At 50.1% G+C, this 19,338-nt stretch overlaps 2 protein-coding genes across 2 annotated transcripts in view; one reads left to right on the forward strand and one right to left on the reverse strand.

Annotated features, from left to right (window-relative positions):
- LOC147096793 (transmembrane protein 229B-like) overlaps positions 1-15,287 on the reverse strand; it is a 42,451-nt gene extending 27,164 nt beyond the window's left edge. The window contains exon 1 of the mRNA XM_085973420.1: positions 15,198-15,287. The gene's annotated coding sequence lies outside the window, so the exon portion shown is untranslated. The remainder of the gene's footprint in view (positions 1-15,197) is intronic.
- paf1 (PAF1 homolog, Paf1/RNA polymerase II complex component) overlaps positions 14,569-19,338 on the forward strand; it is a 42,738-nt gene continuing 37,968 nt past the window's right edge. Inside the window, exon 1 of the mRNA XM_085973417.1 lies at positions 14,569-14,674. Coding sequence (XP_085829543.1) covers positions 14,631-14,674 — 44 coding nt within the window. The 5' untranslated portion in view covers positions 14,569-14,630. The remainder of the gene's footprint in view (positions 14,675-19,338) is intronic.

Below are 19,338 nucleotides of genomic sequence, written 5' to 3' on the forward strand. Positions count from 1 at the left end.
TCTCCACAAGCCTCCTCCCACCCTACTCCATCGAACTCTATGATTATTTACTGCCATGCTTGAGCAGGGAGGACTCAATGGCACAGCGTGTGTAAAATTGAGAAAACACTCCATTCCTGGCAGTATAGTAAGTCTCTGTACTTGTTCTACCCATAGTATGAGGCAAAAAACCCCTGTTATGTTCATTAATAACTAGACATTCTTATTATGAACAGCTAGCTTCCAGCTAGTCATTTATTCAGTACACGTTCTCTAGGTACAGCATCTGTAGAGATTCAGCATGTGTACTTCTGTGTGCAGGCAGCCATCTTGACTACTGCCTTGTGGGTAGCCTAGTGCATCGTGGGTAGTGTAGTCTTAAACGCATACAACTAAATATACAGCTCTACGGCTCCATCTAGTGTACCACTCTAGAATGACATGTTATTGATCATTACACCCCTGAGTGCAAAGTATTGCCCCACCCCCCCAGTGATTGAGGGTCCCACAGAATCGGTGCAAATGCTGGGGCCAAGTATGGTGGCAATTGAGTTCACAGCTGGATTTTAATCATCCGTTAAATCCATGTCACCTAGGCTGGCTTTGAAATGTGAAGCAGTATTTGTTTCAACATAAAACATCCATGGCAGCTTCACTCGATGTCCAAAGATGTGCGGGTTAGGTTGATTGGCCATGATAAAAAAATTGGCCCTTAGTGTTAGGGGGGATTAAATACGTGGGGTTACGGGGATAGGGCTTGGGTGGGATGGCTGTCGGTGTAGGGACCGGGTGCTAGGGTTTGGATGATCAGCCATGATCTCGTTGAATGGCGGAGCAGGCTCGAAGGGCCGAATGGCCTACTCCTGCTCCTATCTTCTATGTTCCTATGAACTGCTCCTGGGTTCAGTTTATGTGATGGTATGGCCTTTCAGCGGGGTCATGCAGAGGTCATGTCGTGGTATGTAAAGCAAACGGGAGCGTGAAGAGTTGTTAACAGGATTCTGGGGTGAAGGAGTAAGCCAAGAGATTTCCTTTGTGGTTTCTCGGTACGGCGAGTAATCTGGATACTCACACAGCGAGCAGGAGGGAACTCCAAATCAACGGACAGACCCCGTACACAATCAGTTGACGGGTCAGGGAGACAGATTGCCTGTGGGGATGTTTCAGAGCCCCGCACCCCAACCTGTTGTAAGGCCGAGCGGCCCCAGGCCCCTAAGGCACTTTCCAGGCCAAATAAATTCGGTGTCTTTTAATTCTTTGTCTCCTAATGGAGAGGCTGAATTCATGGATACAGGTTATCTGTCGGGTACCACACCGCAGGATGGCAGCTGGTGCAGTTGGATAACATAGAAACGTAGAAGATAGGAGCAGGAGTAGGCCATTCGGCCCCTCGAGCCTGCTCCGCCATTCAATGCGATCATGGCTGATCATCCAAATTCAGTACCCTGTCCCTGCTTTCTCCCCATACCCCTTGACATCTTTAGCCTTAAGAAATATATCCAACTCCTTCTTGAATATATTTAATGAATTGGCCTCAACTGCCTTCTGTGGTAGAGAATTCCACAGGTTCACCACTCTCTGGGTGAAGAAATTCCTCCTCATTTCTGTCCTAAATGGCTTACCCCTTATCCTTAGACTGTGACCCCTGGTTCTGGACTCCCCAGACACTGAGAGCTGGAAGGGGGTCAGAGGTCAAGCCCTCAGCTTCCTGTCCAACTAGGGAACAAAAGGATTGGTGTGGACGCGGCCTTGGCCAGTTCAGAATACCTTTTTTTTAAATTCATTCTCGGGATGTGGGCATCGCTGGCAAGGCCGGCATTTATTGCCCATCCCTAGTTGCTTTTTAAAAGATGGTGGTGAGCTGCCTTCTTGAACTGCTGCAGTCCGTGTGGTGAAGGTGCTCCCACAGTGCTGTTAGGTAGGGAGTTCCAGGATTTTGACCCAGCGACGATGAAGGAAAGGTAATATATTTCCAAAACAGGATGGTGAGTCAATTGCCGCAGTATACACAGCCTCTGACTTGCTCATGTAGCCACAGCATTTATGTGGCTGGTCCAGTTGAGGTTCTGGTCAAAGGTGAACCCTATGATGTTGATATAATTGCACAATACTGCGGATGCTGGAAATCTGAAATAACAACAGAAAATGCTGGAAATACTCAGCAGGCCCGGCAGCATCCGTGGAGAGAGAAACAGAGTTAACGGTTCAGGTCTGGGACCCTTCATCAGTGGGTGATAGTAATACCATTAAATGTCAAGGGGTGATGGTTAGACTCTCTCTTGTTGGAAATTATCATTTTCTGACACTTGTGTGGCGTGAATGTTACTTGCCACTAAGAAACATAAGAAATAAGAGGAGGAGTCGGCCATTCGGCCCCTCGAGGCTGCTCCGCCGTTCAATAAGATCATGGCTGATCATCGACCTCAACTCCACTTTCCCGCCCGATCTCCATCTCCCTTGATTCCCCTAGAGTCCAAAAATCTATCTATCGCAGTCTTGAATATACTCAAAGATTCAGTATTCACGGCCCTCTGGGGCAGAGAATTCCAAAGATTCACAACCCTCTGAGTGAAGAAATTCCTCCTCATCTCGGTCTTAAATGGCCGACCCCTTATCCTGAGACTATGCCCAAGCCTGTTGTCCAGGTCTTGCTGCATGCTGGCACAGACTGTTTCATTATCTGAGGAGTTGTGAATGGCACTGAACACTGTGCAGTCATCAGCGAACATCCCCACTTCTGACCTTATGATGGAGGGAAGGTCATTGATGCAGCAGCTGAAGATTGTTGGGCCTAGGACACTGCCCTGAGGAACTCCTGCAGCAATGTCCTGGTGCTGAGATGATTGGCCTCCAATAACCACAACCATCTTCCTTTGTGCTAGGTATGACTCCAGCCAGTGGAGAGTTTTCCCCCCGATTCCCATTGACTTCAGTTTTACTAGGGCTCCTTGATGCCACACTCGGTCAAATGCTGCCTTGATGTCAAGGGCAATCACTCTCACCTCACCTCTGGAATTCAGCTCCTTTGTCCATGTTTGGATCAACAACAACAACAACAACTTGTATTTATATAGCGCCTTTAAAGTAGTAAAACGTCCCAAGGCACTTCACAGGAGTGCTATAAGACAAAAAAATTCTCACTGAGCCACACAAGGATAAATTAGGGCAGGTGACCAAAAGCTTGTTCAAAGAGGAAGGTTCTAAAGAGTGTCTTAAAGGAGGAAAGAGAGGTAGAGAGGCGGAGATGTTTAGGCAGGGAATTCCAGAGCTTAGGGCCCAGGCAACAGAAGGCACAGCCACCAATGGTGGAGCGATTATAATCAGGGATCCTCAAGAGGGCAGAGTTAGAGGAGCGCAGATATCTCGGGAGGTTGTGGGGCTGAAGGAGGTTACAGAGATAGGGAGGGGCGAGGCCATAGAGGGAATTGAAAACAAGGATGAGAATTTTGAAATCGAGACGCTGCTTAACCGGGAGCCAATGTAGGTCAGCGAGCACAGGGGTGATGAACGAACGGGACTTGGTGCGAGTTCAGACACAGGCAGCCGAGTTTTGGATGACCTCAAGTGTACGTAGGGTGGAATGTGGGAGGCCGGCCAGGAGCGCGTTGGAATAGTCAAGTCTAGAGGCAACAAAGGCATGGATGAGGGTTTCAGCAGCGGATGAGCTGAGGCAGGGGCGGAGACGAGCGATGTTACAGAGGTGAAAATAGGCGGTCTTAGTTATGCTGCGGATATGTGGTCAGAAGCTCATTTCCGGGTCAATTATGACACCAAGGGTGGGAACAGTGTGGTTCAGCCTCAGACAGATGTTAGGGAGAGGGATGGAGTCAGTGGCGAGGGAACGGAGTTTGTGGTGGGGACCGAAAATAGGAGCTGGAAAATGTATCAATGCAAATTTAGTGGGGTGGGCGGGTCCCAGCTCCCTCAGAAGATATCCTCTGCGTGATCTATACATGCATATTCATGTACACACAGACACAGGCATACACACCTACATTCTAATCTATATTACATCTGAGTGCAGCCAGTCCACAGAACCTTTCTGTTGTGAAATAAAATAGGAAGATCGGCTTGTTCGGTGATGCTGTGCCTGGTGATGCTGGGGAACGGAGTTAGTGGTGGGGACCGAATACAATGGCTTCGGTCTTCCCAATATTTAATTGGAGAAAATTTCTGCTCATGCAGAACTGTATGTCGGACAAGCAGTCTGACAATTTAGAGACCGTGGAGGGGTCGAGAGAAGTGGTGGTGAGGTAGAGCTGTGTGTCATCAGCGTACATGTGGAAACTGACGCTGTGTTTTCGGATGATGTCGCTGTGGTAAACCACTGTTTGTATTCCACTGTGTACATGCCTGGACATGCCTCGGCTGACTCCTCCCACAAGTCCTAGTACAAAGGTGACTGCTCCCCAGCCCTTTGTATTTCTGGACCGGTCGACCACTCGAGGCAGACCTTCATTCTTTTGTTAATAAAAGCCTTTAGTTACTCTCTTAACACTCAGTCTTTTATGAGTAATTGATAGCACATCAATTTTATTAACAAAATTTTTATAATGGAGAAGATCCTCACACCAGCATCCCTGGACTTAGATCATCGGGAGGCGGACTCATCCACCAAGTTTACTCACTGACTTAAGTGTTTCGAAAAATTCCTGACCGCCTCCGCAGCAATCAAATCGGACGAGGACAAACTGGATGTCCTGACCTCCAAAGTGAACCACCGAGTGTACTCGGTCATCCAAGACGCGACCTCGTACGCGGACGCTATCAAGCTCCTCAAGGACCAGTACACGCGCCCAGTGAACGAAGTGTACGCCAGGCACCTTCTGGGGAGTCGTAAACAACAACCTGGGGAATCGACCGTGGAATACCTTCAGGCACTGTCTGTGCTTGGCCGGGCCTGTGGTTGTAAGGATGTAAAGGCCGCCGTGTACACAGAGGAACTTATCCGGGACGCTTTTGTAGCGGGCCACAGATCCAATTACACCCGACAGCGACTGTTGGAGCAGAGTGACCTCGACCTCAACAAGGCCTCTGAACTCGCACTATCATTGGATGCAGCCTACCGGGGCATGGATGCCTATTCCTCTGCACCGTGGACGCCGCGGGGAATGACAGCCTGGGACACGGTAGGACCACCTCATAGCGCCGTGCCACCCCAGCCACACCCCAGCAACGGCCCAACTACCGCAGCAGTGTCCCAAGGCCAGACAGCAGTGCCCCAAGGCCAGAAATGCTACTTCTGTGGCCAGGCAAAACACCCCAGAGCGCGCTGCCCGGCGAAAAACGCGATCTGCTCGGGCTCCGGGAAGAAGGGACACTACGCTAACGTCTGCAGGGCCAAAGCCACCCCGAACCCCAGCAGCGCCGCGTGTGGGCCATGCGGGCCGCCATCTTGGGCCTCCCCGGCCATGTGCGAACCACCGGTACAGCAGCCATTTTGGATGCCTCCAGCCACATGGGGATCATGGACGCCGCCATCTTGGACGATAGCCGGAACGCAGCAGGCCCCCAACACCGCCTCATCTGATACCCGCAGCGACACAACGACCCCTACGCTGGCATCCGTTACACTGGACCAAGCGAGACCGCACCAGCTGGCCAGTTCCACAATGGACATTAAGGTAAATGGCCACGATACAATCTGCCTTTTTGACTCTGGGAGCACGGAGAGCTTCATCCACCCCGACACGGTGCGGCGTTGCTCTCTCCCAGTCCTGCCTGCGCACCAGCGGATTTCTATGGCCTCCAAGTCCCAGTCGGCAGACATCGGCGGCTACTGCGTAGTGACACTCGTAGTAGACGGGACCGTGTACGATCATTTTAAACTTCTGGTCCTGCCCGACCTCTGCGCTGCCGTTCTACTGGGGTTAGATTTTCAGTGCCACCTTAAAAGTGTTACGAAGTGTTACGATCCCTTCCTTCAGGAGCCGCTCCACTTCGGTTTTAATGAAAACCCTGTCCCCGGCACTGTATCGCCTGCTCTTTGTGGCGATGGGCTTACAGTCGGGGGTGAGGTTAGCAAACAGTGGGGGGGGGGTGACTCTGAGTGTGGAGAGGTTGCACCTGGTGCACGGCGGGCAATTTGGGAGCTGCTGGCTGCGGACTGTGAGTGGGGGTAGGGGTCCACCGTACGCCATCGTAACACTTTTAAGGTGGCACTGAAAATCTAACCCCAGCAGGACAGCAGCGCAGAGGTCGGGCAGGACCAGAAGTTTAAAATGATCATACACGGTCCCGTCTACTACGAGTGTCACTACGCAGTAGCCGCCGATGTCCGCCGACTGGGACTCGGAGGCCATAGAAATCCGCTGGTGCGCAGGCAGGACTGGGAGAGAGCAACGCTGCACCGTGTCGGGGTGGATGAAGCTCTCCGTGCTCCCAGAGTCAAAAAGGCAGATTGTATCGTGGCCATTTACCTTAATGTCCATTGTGGAACTGGCCAGCTGGTGCGGTCTCGCTTGGTCCAGTGTAACGGATGCCAGCGTAGGGGTCGTTGTGTCGCTGCGGGTATCAGATGAGGCGGTGTTGGGGGCCTGCTGCGTTCCGGCTGTCGTCCAAGATGGCGGCGTCCATGATCCCCATGTGGCTGGAGGCGTCCAAAATGGCTGCTGTACCGGTGGTTCGCACATGGCCGGGGAGGCCCAAGATGGCGGCCCGCATGGCCCACACGCGGCGCTGCTGGGGTTCGGGGTGGCTTTGGCCCTGCAGACGTTAGCGTAGTGTCCCTTCTTCCCGCAGCCCGAGCAGATCGCGTTTTTCGCCGGGCAGCGCGCTCTGGGGTGTTTTGCCTGGCCACAGAAGTAGCATTTCTGGCCTTGGGGCACTGCTGTCTGGCCTTGGGACACTGCTGCGGTAGTTGGGCCATTGCTGGGGTGTGGCTGGGGTGGCACGGCGCTATGAGGCGGTCCTACCGTGTCCCAGGCTGTCATTCCCCGCGGCGTCCACGGTGCAGAGGAGTAGGCATCCATGCCCCGGTAGGCTGCATCCAATGATAGTGCGAGTTCAGAGGCCTTGTTGAGGTCGAGGTCACTCTGCTCCAACAGTCGCTGTCGGGTGTAATTGGATCTGTGGCCCGCTACAAAAGCGTCCCGGATAAGTTCCTCTGTGTACACGGCGGCCTTTACATCCTTACAACCACAGGCCCGGCCAAGCACAGACAGTGCCTGAAGGTATTCCACGGTCGATTCCCCAGGTTGTTGTTTACGACTCCCCAGAAGGTGCCTGGCGTACACTTCGTTCACTGGGCGCGTGTACTGGTCCTTGAGGAGCTTGATAGCGTCCGCGTACGAGGTCGCGTCTTGGATGACCGAGTACACTCGGTGGTTCACTTTGGAGGTCAGGACATCCAGTTTGTCCTCGTCCGATTTGATTGCTGCGGAGGCGGTCAGGAATTTTTCGAAACACTTAAGCCAGTGAGTAAACTTGGTGGATGAGTCCGCCTCCCGATGATCTAAGTCCAGGGATGCTGGTGTGAGGATCTTCTCCATTATAAAAATGTTGTTAATAAAATTGATGCGCTATCAATTACTCATAAAAGACTGAGTGTTAAGAGAGTAACTAAAGGCTTTTATTAACAAAAGAATGAAGGTCTGCCTCGAGTGGTCGACCGGTCCAGAAATACAAAGGGCTGGGGAGCAGTCACCTTTATACTAGGACATGTGGGAGGAGTCAGCCGAGGCATGTCCAGGCATGTACACAGTGGAATACAAACAGTGGTTTACCACAGCGGGTTTGGGAGGTGCTGCCGAAGAAGCCTTGGCAAGTTGCTGCAGTGCATCTTGAAGATGGTACACACTGCAGCCACGGTGCACCGGTGGTGGAGGGAGTGAATGTTTAAGGTGGTGGATGGGGTGCCGATCAAACGGGCTGCTTTGTCCTGGATGGTGTTGAGCTTCTTGAGTGTTGTTGGAGCTGCACTCATCCAGGCAAGTGGAGAGTATTCCATCACACTCCTTACTTGCGGATGGTGGAAAGGCTTTGGGGAGTCAGGAGGTGAGACACTCGCCGCAGAATACCTAGCCTCTGACCTGCTCTTGTTACCACAGTGTTTATGTGGCTGGTCCAGTTAAGTTTCTGGTTAATGGTGACCCCCCAGGATGTTGATCGTGGGGAATTCGGCAATGGTAATGCTATTGAATGTCAAGGGGATGTGGTTAGACTCTCGCTTGTTGGAGATAGTCATTGCCTGGCACTTCTGTGGCGCGAATGTTACCTGCCACTTATCAGCCCAAGCCTGAACGTCATCCAGGTCTTGTTGCGTGCGGGCATGGACTGCTTCATTATCTGTGGCGTTGTGAATGGCATTGAACACTGTGCAGTCATCAGCGAACATCCCCATTTCTGACCTTATGTTGGAGGGAATGTCATTGATGAAGCAGCTGAAGATGGTTGGGCCTAGGAACTCCTGCAGCGATGTCCTTCTTCTTCTTCTTAGGCAGTCCCTCGGGAACCGAGGATGACTTGCTTGAGTTCTCAGGTGACTGATGAGTCCAATGCGGGACCTACAGTCTCTGTCACAGGTGGGGCAGACAGTGGTTGAAAGGGCGGATGGGTTGGGTGCTTGGGTTGACATGTGCTCCTTGCGCTGCCTGCGCTTGGCTTCCGCTTGCTCCCGGCAAAGAGACTCGAGGTGTTCGGCGCCTTCCCGGATGCTTCTCCTCCACTTTGTGCGGTCTTGGGCCAGGGATTCCCAGGTGTTGGTGGGGATGTTACACTTTTTCAAGGAGGCTTTGAGGGTGTCCTTGAAGCGTTTCCTCTGCCCACCTGGGGCTCTCTTGCCGTGTCGGAGCTCCGAGTAGAGCGCTTGTTTTGGGAGTCTCGTATCGGGCATGCGGACAATGTGACCCATCCATCGGAGCTGATCGAGCGTGGTCAAAGCTTCGATGCTGGGGATGTTGGCCTGAGCGAGAACACTGACGTTGGTGCACCTATCCTGCCAATGGATTTGTAGGATCTTGCGGAGGCAGCGTTGGTGGTACCTCTCCAGTGCTTTGAGGTGCCTCCTCTACATGGTCCATGTCTCTGAGGCATAAAGCAGGGTGGGTATCACTGCTGCTCTGTAAACCATGAGCTTAGTGCCGGGTTTCAGGTCCTGGTCTTCAAACACTCTCTTCCTCAGGCGACCGAAGGCTGCACTGGCACACTGAAGGCGGTGTTGGACTTCGTCATCGACGTCTGCCCTTGTTGACAGTAGGTTCCCGAGGTATGGAAAGTGGTCCACGTTGTCCAAGGCCTTGTCGTGGATTTTGATAATGGGGGGGGCAGTACTGTGTGGCGGGGGCAAGTTGGTAGAGGACCTTTGTCTTACGGATGTTTAGTGTAAGGCCCATGCTCTCGTACGCTTCGGTGAAGGTGTTGACGATGGTTTGGAGTTCGACCTCCGAGTGAGCGCAGACGCAAGCGTCGTCTGCATACTGTAATTTAACGACAGAGGATGGGACAACCTTGGATCTGGATTGGAGGCGACGGAGGTTGAACAGTTTCCCGTTTGTTCTGTAAATTAGCTCCATTCTAGTGGATATTATTTGGTCAAAATCCACGACAAGGCCTTGTAAATTCCAATGGGGTGAAAAACTATAAACAAGATAACACTGAACATGGCAAAGTTGGTGGAAAAATACTGGAAAGGAGGGCTGTTACCCTTAGTCTGAATGACAATGGTATTTTGACCATTAGAACCAATTATAAAAGGTGATTTTGTTAAAGACCATATATGGACACTGGCCAAACCAACTTTTGATAAGAATAGGGTTAAAACCTCGATACTCAAAGAACTACTTTACACAGTCGTACTGCGAGGACAAAGGAACAGACTTAAGACAACGTCATCTGTGTCTGAGAGGTTCCAGAGACCAAGGGCTGTGAGCTACTCGTTAAAACTATTGCCTAATATTAAGTATATTACGCTGTATGCTTAATAAATCTTGATCTATTGCTCAAACATACTGGCTGCTGCCTATTGGTATCTTGTCCAAGAACTCAGAGATCATTACGATCTTACACATCGTACACGCAGAAACATTCAAAGTTACTGAATATCACCAGGCACAGCATCACCGAACAACCCAATCTTCCTATTTTATTTCACAACAGTAAGGTTCTGTGGACTGGCTGCACTCAGATGTAATATAGATAAGAATGTAGGTGTGTATGCCTGTGTCTGTGTGTACATGAATATGCATGTATAGATCACGCAGAGGATATCTTCTGAGGGAGCTGGGACCTGCCCACCCCACTAAATTTGCGTTGATACATTTTCCAGCTCTTGCCTTCGGTTCCCTCCACAAACGTGATCCTTCTCCCGAACATCTGTCTGAGGCTGAACCAGACTGTTCGCAACTTTGGTGTCGTATTTGACCCTGAAATGAGCTTCTGGCCACATATCCGCAGCATAATTAAGACCGCCTACTTCCAACTCTGTAACATCGCCTGTCTCCGCCCCTGCCTCAGCTCATCCGCTGCTGAAACCCTCATCCATGCCTTTGTCACCTCGCGACTCGACCATTCCAACACACTCCTGGCTGGCCTCCCATGTTCTACCCTACATAAACTTGAGATGATCCAAAACTCTGCTGCCCGTGTCCTAACTCGCACCAAGTCCCGTTCGCCCATCACCCCCTGTGCTCGCTGACCTACATTGGCTCCCGGTTAAGCAGCGCCTGGATTTCAAAATTCTCATCCTTTTCAAATCCGTCCGTGGCCCTCGCCCCCTCCCTATTTCTGTTAAAGGCGTGATATAAATGCAGAAATAACAACAGAAAATGCTGGAAAAACTCAGCAGGCCAGGCAACATCCTTTGGGAGAGAAAATAGTCAACGTTTCGAGTCAAACTCTTTGTCAAGACAGGGCAGGTTGTGCGATAGCAAAATACTGCAGATGTTGGAAATCCGAAATAACAACAGAAAATGCTGGAAAAACTCAGCAGGTCAGGCAACATCCGTGGAGAGAAATTTGAGTTGACGTTTCGGGTCGAACGTCAACTCAAATTTCTCTCCACGGATGTTGCCTGACCTGCTGAGTTTTTCCAGCATTTTCTGTTGTTATTTTGGGCAGGTTGTGGGCCTGGTAATGGCTCATTGATTTATGACTGGGGTGGGGGGCGGGGTCAGTGTGAGGGGGCGGGGTCATTGAGGGGGCGGGGTCAGTGCAGGGGGCGGGGTCAGTGTGAGGGGGCGGGGTCAGTGTGAGGGGGCGGAGTCAGTGCGGGGGCGGGGGCAGTGTGAGGGGGCGGCATCGGCGCGGGGGTGGGGTCGGTGAGGGGGCGGGGTCGGTGAGGGGGCGGGGTCAGTGAGGGGCGGGGTCAATGAGGGGGCGGGGTCAGTGCCGGGTGGTGGGCGGGGTCCGTGAGGGGCGGGGTCAGTGCGGGGCGGGGTCAGTGCGGGGGGCGGGGTCAGTGCAGGGGGGCGGGGTCAATGAGGGGGCGGAGTCAGTGCGGGGGGCGGGGTCAGTGATTGGGGCGGGGTTAGTGGGGGGCGGGGTCAGTGATTGGGGCGGGGTCAGTGAGGGGGCGGGGTTAGTGGGGGCGGGGTCAGTGTGAGGGGGCGGGGGCGGGGATCAGTGTTAATAAAGGAAGGAATCACTGTAATACAGAGAAATGATATTGGGTCAAAGGATCAGGATAATGAAACAGTTTGGGTGGAGATAAGGAATAATAAGGGGAAAAAAACACTAGTGGGTGTAGTATATAGGCCTCCGAACAGTCGCAACTCGGTTGGACGGAGTATCAATCAGGAAATAGTTGAGGCTTGTAATAAGGGAACATCTATAATTATGGGGGATTTTAACTATCATATAAATTGGACGAATCAAATTGGGCAGGGCTGCCTTGAGGATGAGTTCATTGAGTGTATTAGGGATGGGTTTCTTGAGCAGTATGTAACTGAACCAACCAGGGGGCAAGCAACCTTAGATCTGGTCCTGTGTAACGAGACAGGATTAATTAAAAATGTCCTAGTAAAGGATCCCCTTGGAATGAGTGACCATAACATGGTTGAATTCCATATTCAGTTAGAGGGTGAGGAGGCTGTATCTCAAACAAGCGTGCTAAGCTTGAATAAAGGAGACTATGAAGGTATGAGAGCGGAATTGAGTAAAGTGGATTGGGAAAATAGGTTAAAGGATAAGACGATACATGATCAGTGGTGTACATTTAAGGAGTTATTTTACAAATTCCAAAAAAAGTATATTCCACTGAGAAAAAAAGGGTGTAAAAGAAAAGACAGCCATCCGTGGCTAAGTAAAGAAATTAAGGATAGTATTCGACTAAAAACAAGGGCATATAAGGTAGCCAAATCTAGTGGGAGGATAGAGGATTGGGAAAACTTTAAAAGACAGCAAAAAATAACAAAAAGATTGATTAAGAAAGGGAAGATACATTATGAAAGTAAATTAGCAAAAAATATAAAGACAGATAGTAAGAGTTTTTATAGTTATATAAAAAGAAAAAGGGTGGCTAAAGTAAATGTTGGTCCCTTAGAGGATGAGACCGGGAAATTAATGGTGGGAAATATGGAGATGGCAAAAACACTGAATGAATATTTTACATCAGTCTTTACAGTAGAGGACACCAAGAATATCCCAACACTTGACAAGCAGGGGGCTATAGGGGGGGAGGAGCTAAATACGATTAAAATCACTAAGGAAGTAGTACTTGGTAAAATAATGGGACTCAAGGCGGATAAATCACCTGGACCTGATGGCTTACATCCCAGGGTTTTGAGGGAAGTGGCGGTAGGGATTGTGGATGCATTGGTAATAATCTTCCAAAACTCCCTGGACTCAGCAAAGGTCCCGGCAGACTGGAAAACTGCTAATGTAACACCCTTATTTAAAAAGGGCAGTAGACAGAAGGCTGGAAACTATAGACCGGTTAGCCTAACATCTGTGGTAGGTAAAATTTTGGAGTCCATTATTAAGGAGACAGTAACAGGACATTTGGATGATCATAATTTAATAAGACAAAGTCAGCATGGTTTTATGAAGGGGAAGTCATGTTTGACAAATTTGCTGGAGTTCTTTGAGGAAGTAACATATAGGGTGGATAAAGGTGAACCAGTGGACGTAGTGTATTTAGACTTCCAAAAGGCATTTGACAAGGTGCCACACAAAAGATTATTGCTTAAGATAAAAAATCACGGGATTGGGGGTAATATTCTGGCATGGATAGAGGTTTGGTTATCTAACAGAAGGCAGAGAGTTGGGATAAATGGTTCATATTCAGACTGGCAATCAGTAACCAGTGGTGTTCCGCAGGGGTCAGTGCTGGGTCCCCAACTCTTTACAATCTATATTAATGATTTGGAGGAGGGGACCGAGTGTAACACGTCAAAGTTTGCAGATGATACTAAGATGGGAGGGAAAGTAGTGAGTGAGGAGGACATAAAAAACCTGCAAGGGGACATAGACAGGCTAAGTAAGTGGGCAGCGATTTGGCAGATGGAATACAATACTGGAAAGTGTGAGGTTATGCACTTTGGCAGGAAAAATCGTAGAGCAAGTTATTATCTTAATGGCAAGAAACTTGAAAGTACTGAAGTACAAAGGGATCTGGGGGTCCTGGTGCACGAAACTCAAAAGGTTAGTATGCAGGTGCAGCAAGTGATTAAGAAGGCCAATGGAATGTTGGCTTTCATTGCTAGGGGGATAGAATATAAAAATAGGGAGGTATTGCTTCAGTTGTACAAGGTATTGGTGAGACCGCACCTGGAATACTGCATACAGTTTTGGTGTCCATACTTAAGAAAGGACATACTTGCTCTCGAGTCAGTACAAAGAAGGTTCACTCGATTAATCCCGGGGATGAGGGGATGGACATATGAGGAGAGGTTGAGTAGATTGGGACTCTACTCATTGGAGTTCAGAAGAATGAGAGGCGATCTTATTGAAACATATAAGATTATGAAGGGGTTGGATCGGGTGGATGCAGGGAGGATGTTCCAGATGATGGGTGAAACTAGAACTAGGGGGCATAGTCTTAGAATAAGGGGCTGCTCTTTCAAAACTGAGATGAGGAGGAACTACTTCACTCAGAGGGTGGTAGGTCCATGGAATATGCTGCCCCAAAAAGCTGTCGAAGCTACATCATTACATAAATTTAAAACAGAAATAGACAGTTTCCTAGTAGAAAAGGGAATTAAGGGTTACGGGGAGCGGGCAGGAATTTGGACATGAGTCTAGGTTCGGATAGGTCATGGCCCTGTGGGTAGCGGAGCGGGCCCAGGGGCCGTGTAGCCTGATCCTGCTCCTATTTTCGTGTGTCTAATGCTGTTAGATTCAGGAGATAGTCCTGTCATAGTGGATTGGCGGTTAGGATCAGATCAGCCATGATCTTATTGAATGGCGGAGCAGGCTCGAGGGGCCAATTGGCCTACTCCTGCTCCTATTTCTTATGTTCTTATGCAGGGGGCGTGGTCAGTGAGGGGCGGGGTCAGTGCCGGGTGGGGGGCGGGGTCAGTGAGGGGCGGGGTCATTGCGGGGGGCGTGGTCAGTGAGGGCGGGGTCAGTGTCGGCCCCGCCTTGCTGTCCCTCGCTAACCGATGGGCCAATGGCAGGCGGCTCAGTGCGCATGGCAGTGTGGGCGCGGGGCAGTGTGGGAGGTGTAGTTCGGGCTTGGGCTCCAGCTCCCAGCAGTCCTCGCGCAACGCAGCACCATGGCGCCGACAATCCAGAGTGCGCAGCGGGACGACGGACACCGGTAGGTGGGCCCGGGGGGACAGAGCGAGCGCCGGGGGGGGGACAGAGCCCGGGGAGCGGTAGCTGTACCCGGGGCAGAGAGCCCGGGGAGCGGGAGTGAGGTGTGACGGGGCCAGGGTACACAGAGCCGCGGCCTTTGGGACTCCTCCCTCCCCCTGTCTCTGTAATCTCCAGCCCCACAACCCCCGGGTATCTGCGCTCCTCCAATTCTGCCCTCTTGCGCCCCCCGTGCCTTCTGTTGCCTGGGCCCTAAGCTCTGGAATTCCCTCCCTAAACCTTTCCTCCTTTAAGACGCTCCTTAAAACCTGCCTCTTTGACCAAGCTTTTGATCACCTGCCCTAATTTCTCCTTATGTGGCTGTGTCAAATTTTGTTTTGTAACACTCCTGTGCAGCGCCTTGGGACGTCTTACTATGTTAAAGGTGCTATATAAATACAAGTTGTTGTCCCAGCCCCTTTCCCAAACTCCGGTTCCCCTGTTGGTTTTGGTCCCGACAGTATCGGATCTACTGATGGGGAACTCACCTGGCTCTGGTGTTCGCCAAGCTTACTGACCAGCGCTTGCATTTCTATAACGCCTTTCACAACCACCGGACGTCCCAAAGCGCTTCACAGCCAATGAAATACTTTTTTGAAGAGCTGTCGCTGTTGTAATGTAGGAAACGTGACAGCAAGCTCCCACAAACAGCAATGTGATAATGACCTGATAATCTGTTTTGGTAATGTTGGTTGAGGGATAAATATTGGCCCCAGGACACCAGGAAGAACTCCCCCTGATCCTCTTCGAAATAGTGGCCATGGGATTTTTTACGTCCACCTGAGAGAGCAGACGGGGCCTCAGTTTAACATCTCATCCGAAAGACGGCACCTCCGACAGTGCAGCGCTCCCTCAGCACTGCCCCTTCGACAGTGTGCGTTCCCTCAGTACTGGAGTGTCAGCCTGGATTTTTGTGCTCAAGGCCCTGGAGTGGGACTTGAACCCACAACCATCTGACTCAGAGGCGAGAGTGCTGCCCACTGAGCCACTGCTGACACAACATTGGTAAACACCAAATCCACCACAGTCTCTGCTCCAGCGGCACCAGATGTTATTCTCGCCCCCTCCCAGACCCTTCAGACTTTCCCTGCTCCATCCATCCAATTCCCCCCCCCCCCCAAAACAATCAGGACATCCCAATGTTCTGCGGTCCTTTTTGTCCAACCAGCTTCCTAATTGCTTGCTCACGCTACCTGCTGCAGACCAACACAGGAAGTAATATTTTGCCGATTGTTATCCAGTTCTATCCCACTCTCCCTATTCCCGATCTATCCTTTGGGGGCAGGGCAGACCCTCTCGTCCAGCTCTTGGCCCCCCCCCCCCCCCCCCCCTTGCTGTCAGCCAGCTCGCAGATGGCGGAGCGGAATGGCCCAGATTTTGCTGGAGTGGGGCCTCTTGCGGTGTGCTCCGTTGGTTCGCCTTTTTCTCTCGCCCTTCAACTCGAAAAACTTTGTGCTGGAGCTTATAACCAAGGTCATCGGGGCATCTGGGACCTGGTAAACAACAGGACCAACAGTGTCTCTCCATTACCAATGAGATTTAAAGATTGAGCAAGAAACCGAAGGAAAGAATCATTGGATTAAGAGTGAAGAAAGAGACAGAAAGTAAAAGAAAATGTTAAAAATCACAGAATTAGCACAGAAGGAGACCACTCGCTCTATCGTGCCTGTTCCGGCTCTTTGAAAGAACTATTATTAGTCCCGCTCCCGCTCTTTTCCCCATAGCTCTGCAGTTTTTCCCCCTTCAAGTATTTATCCAATTCTCTTTTGAAAGTTACTATTGAATCTGCTTCCCCTGCCCTTTCAGGCAGCGCGTTCCAGATCACAACAACTCGCTGCGTTAAAAAAAATTCTCATCTTTCCTCTGGTTCTTTTTGCCAATGACCTTCAATCTGTGTCCTCTGGTTACCGACCCTGCCAGTGGAAACAGTTTCTCCCTAGTGCAATTTCAACTTAAAGGCCGCAAATTTCTTGAGTAGATTTAGATGAGGAAAGACGGGAGGAGGTTTGCGTGGAGCATAAACGCCGGCATGGACTGGTTGGGCCGAATGGCCTGTGTCTGTGCCATATATCCTATGTAATCCAATGTAGTGTATTTGGGACAGTTTTCTGGAATAATATGTTCTTGAGAACTGGCCATATTAGATTTAGTGCTGAGTAATGAGGCTCCGTTAGACAGCAGTCTAACGGTGAGGGAACACCGAGCCAAACAGTGACCATAATCTGATTGAATTCGATATTGTGTTTGAGAGGGAGATGGGTGAGTCACGAACCAAGTTTTAAATTTAGGTAAGGCTGACTTTGGAGGGATGAAGCAGGAATTGACCACAATAGATTGTCAGAACTATTAATGGATCAAACCACGGATGAACAGGGGGAGGTATTGAAAGAAGTATTTGGTAGAATACAGGACCATACATCTAAAGGGCAAGAGCTCTACGTGTGTATTTAAACAACCTTGGTCAACAAGAGAAGTGAGAGATGGTATAAAACTAAAAGAAAGTGTTTATACAAAGGCAAAGATCAGTAGAGACTGGGAGAGATATAAAGAACAGCAAAGGGATACAAAGAAAGTGGGGAGAACTGCAAAAAGGGAATACGAGAAAAAGCTTGCGAGGGATATCAAGGACAACACTAAAGGTTTCTACCAATATATTGAGAAAGAGAGTGGCTAACTAACTAGATTCAATACAAGTAAAAGAAAATGGTGATGGAGAAATGATTGACAAATCTCCAGGACCTGATGGTTTCCACCCCAGGGCCTTAAAAGAAGTAAACATAGAAACATAGAAGATAGGAGCAGGAGTAGGCCATTCGGCCCTTCGAGCCTGCTCCGCCATTCAACGAGATCATGGCTGATCATCCAAACCCTAGCACCCCGGTCCCTACACTGACGGCCATCCCACCCAAGCCCTATCCCCGTAACCCCACGTATTTAATCCCCCCGAACACTAAGGGCCAATCAACCTAACCCCGCACATCTTTGGACTGTGGGAGGAAACCGGAGCACCCGGAGGAAACCCACGCAAACACAGGGAGAATGTGCAAACTCCACACAGACAGTCACCCGAGGCCGGATTTGAACCCGGGGTCCCTGGCGCTGTGAGGCAACAGTGCTAACCACTATGCCACCGTGCTGCCAGTAGGCGAGGAAGTTATTGATGTGTTCGCCATGATCTTCCAAAACTCTCGATTCAGGAATTGTCCCCTTGGGTTGGAGAATTGCCAATGTCCCTCCGTTATTGAAGAATGGTAGGAGAGAGAAACTGGGAAATGATAATACTATTAGTCTAATGCCTGTTGGGGGGAAGTTACTGGAATCTGTTATTAGGGACAGAGTGACTGAGCATTTGGGCAAATATGAGCTGCTCAGAGAGTCAGCATGGATTGTAAAGGATAAATCATGTCTAACAAACTTAGCTCGATTTTTTTGGAGAGGTCACTAACGTGGTAGATAAGGGAGTGTCTATGGATGTTATTTATATGGATTTCCAGAGGCTTTCGACAAGGTTCCACATCAAATCAAATCAACTTTTATTGTCATTGTTAGTGCACAAGTGCAGTACAACGAAATGTAGGCTTGCGGCTCCCGAGAGTGTACAATTTGGATTAGGACACTTAAACATTTCAACATACATTTGTACATATATATTAGCATAAATATGACCATAATAAAGTGCATTGGCAGATGTGCAGGCTTTAGTGTTTATTTGTGGAGTTCAGTAGGATGACAGCCCTGGGAAAGAAGCTGTTCCTAAATCTGGTCGTATGGGTGCGAATGCATCTGTAGCGTCTTCCAGATGGTAGGAGGGCGAACAGACTGTGGCTGGGGTGGGTAGGGTCTTTGATGATGGACCGTGCCCTCCGTAAGCAGCATTTCTGATATATATGTTCTATGGTCGGTAGCCGGGTGCCGGTGATGCGTTGGGCAGTTTTGACTACCCGCTGCAGGGCTTTCCGGTCATGGGAGCTACAGCTGCCGTACCATACCGTGATACAGTTTGTCAGGATGCTCTCTATAGTGCAGCGGTAGAAGTTAGAGAGGATCGGGGGTGACAGATTACATCCCTTCAGCCTCCTCAAGAAATATAGGTGCTGCTGGGCCTTCTTCACCAGAGAGGTGTTGTTGAGGGACCAGGAGAGGTCTTCCGTGATGTGGACTCCGAGGAACTTAAAGTTGGCCACCCTTTCCACCTCCGCCCCATTGATGTGGATGGGGGTGTGACTTCCGCCTTTGGACTTCCTGAAGTCCACGATTATTTCCTTTGTTTTCTTGGTGTTAAGGGCCAGGTTGTTGTTAATAAGAGATTATTAACAAAAAGTGTATTGAATTGGAGACCACCTGTTGACCTGGATAGGGAATTGGTTTGGAGGTAGGAGACAGTGTATGGATAATGGGGATGTACTCCAATGGCAGGATGTGACTAGTGGTGTCCCCCAGGATCGGTACTGGGGCCTCAGCTTTTCACTATATGTATCAATGACTTCGATGAAGGAACAGAGAGCCGTATATCCAAGTTTGCTGACGACACTGGGTTAGGTGGCTCAGTCAGTAGTGTAGCTGGGAGCAGAAAGTTGCAAAGGGACATTGGTGGATTCAGTGAGTGGGCAAAGCTGTGGCAGATGGAGT

This window comes from Somniosus microcephalus, chromosome 34, assembly GCF_052327205.1.
Source record: "Somniosus microcephalus isolate GS21.2 chromosome 34, FLI_Smic_1.0, whole genome shotgun sequence".
In the NCBI taxonomy this organism is placed as follows: Eukaryota; Metazoa; Chordata; class Chondrichthyes; order Squaliformes; family Somniosidae; genus Somniosus; species Somniosus microcephalus.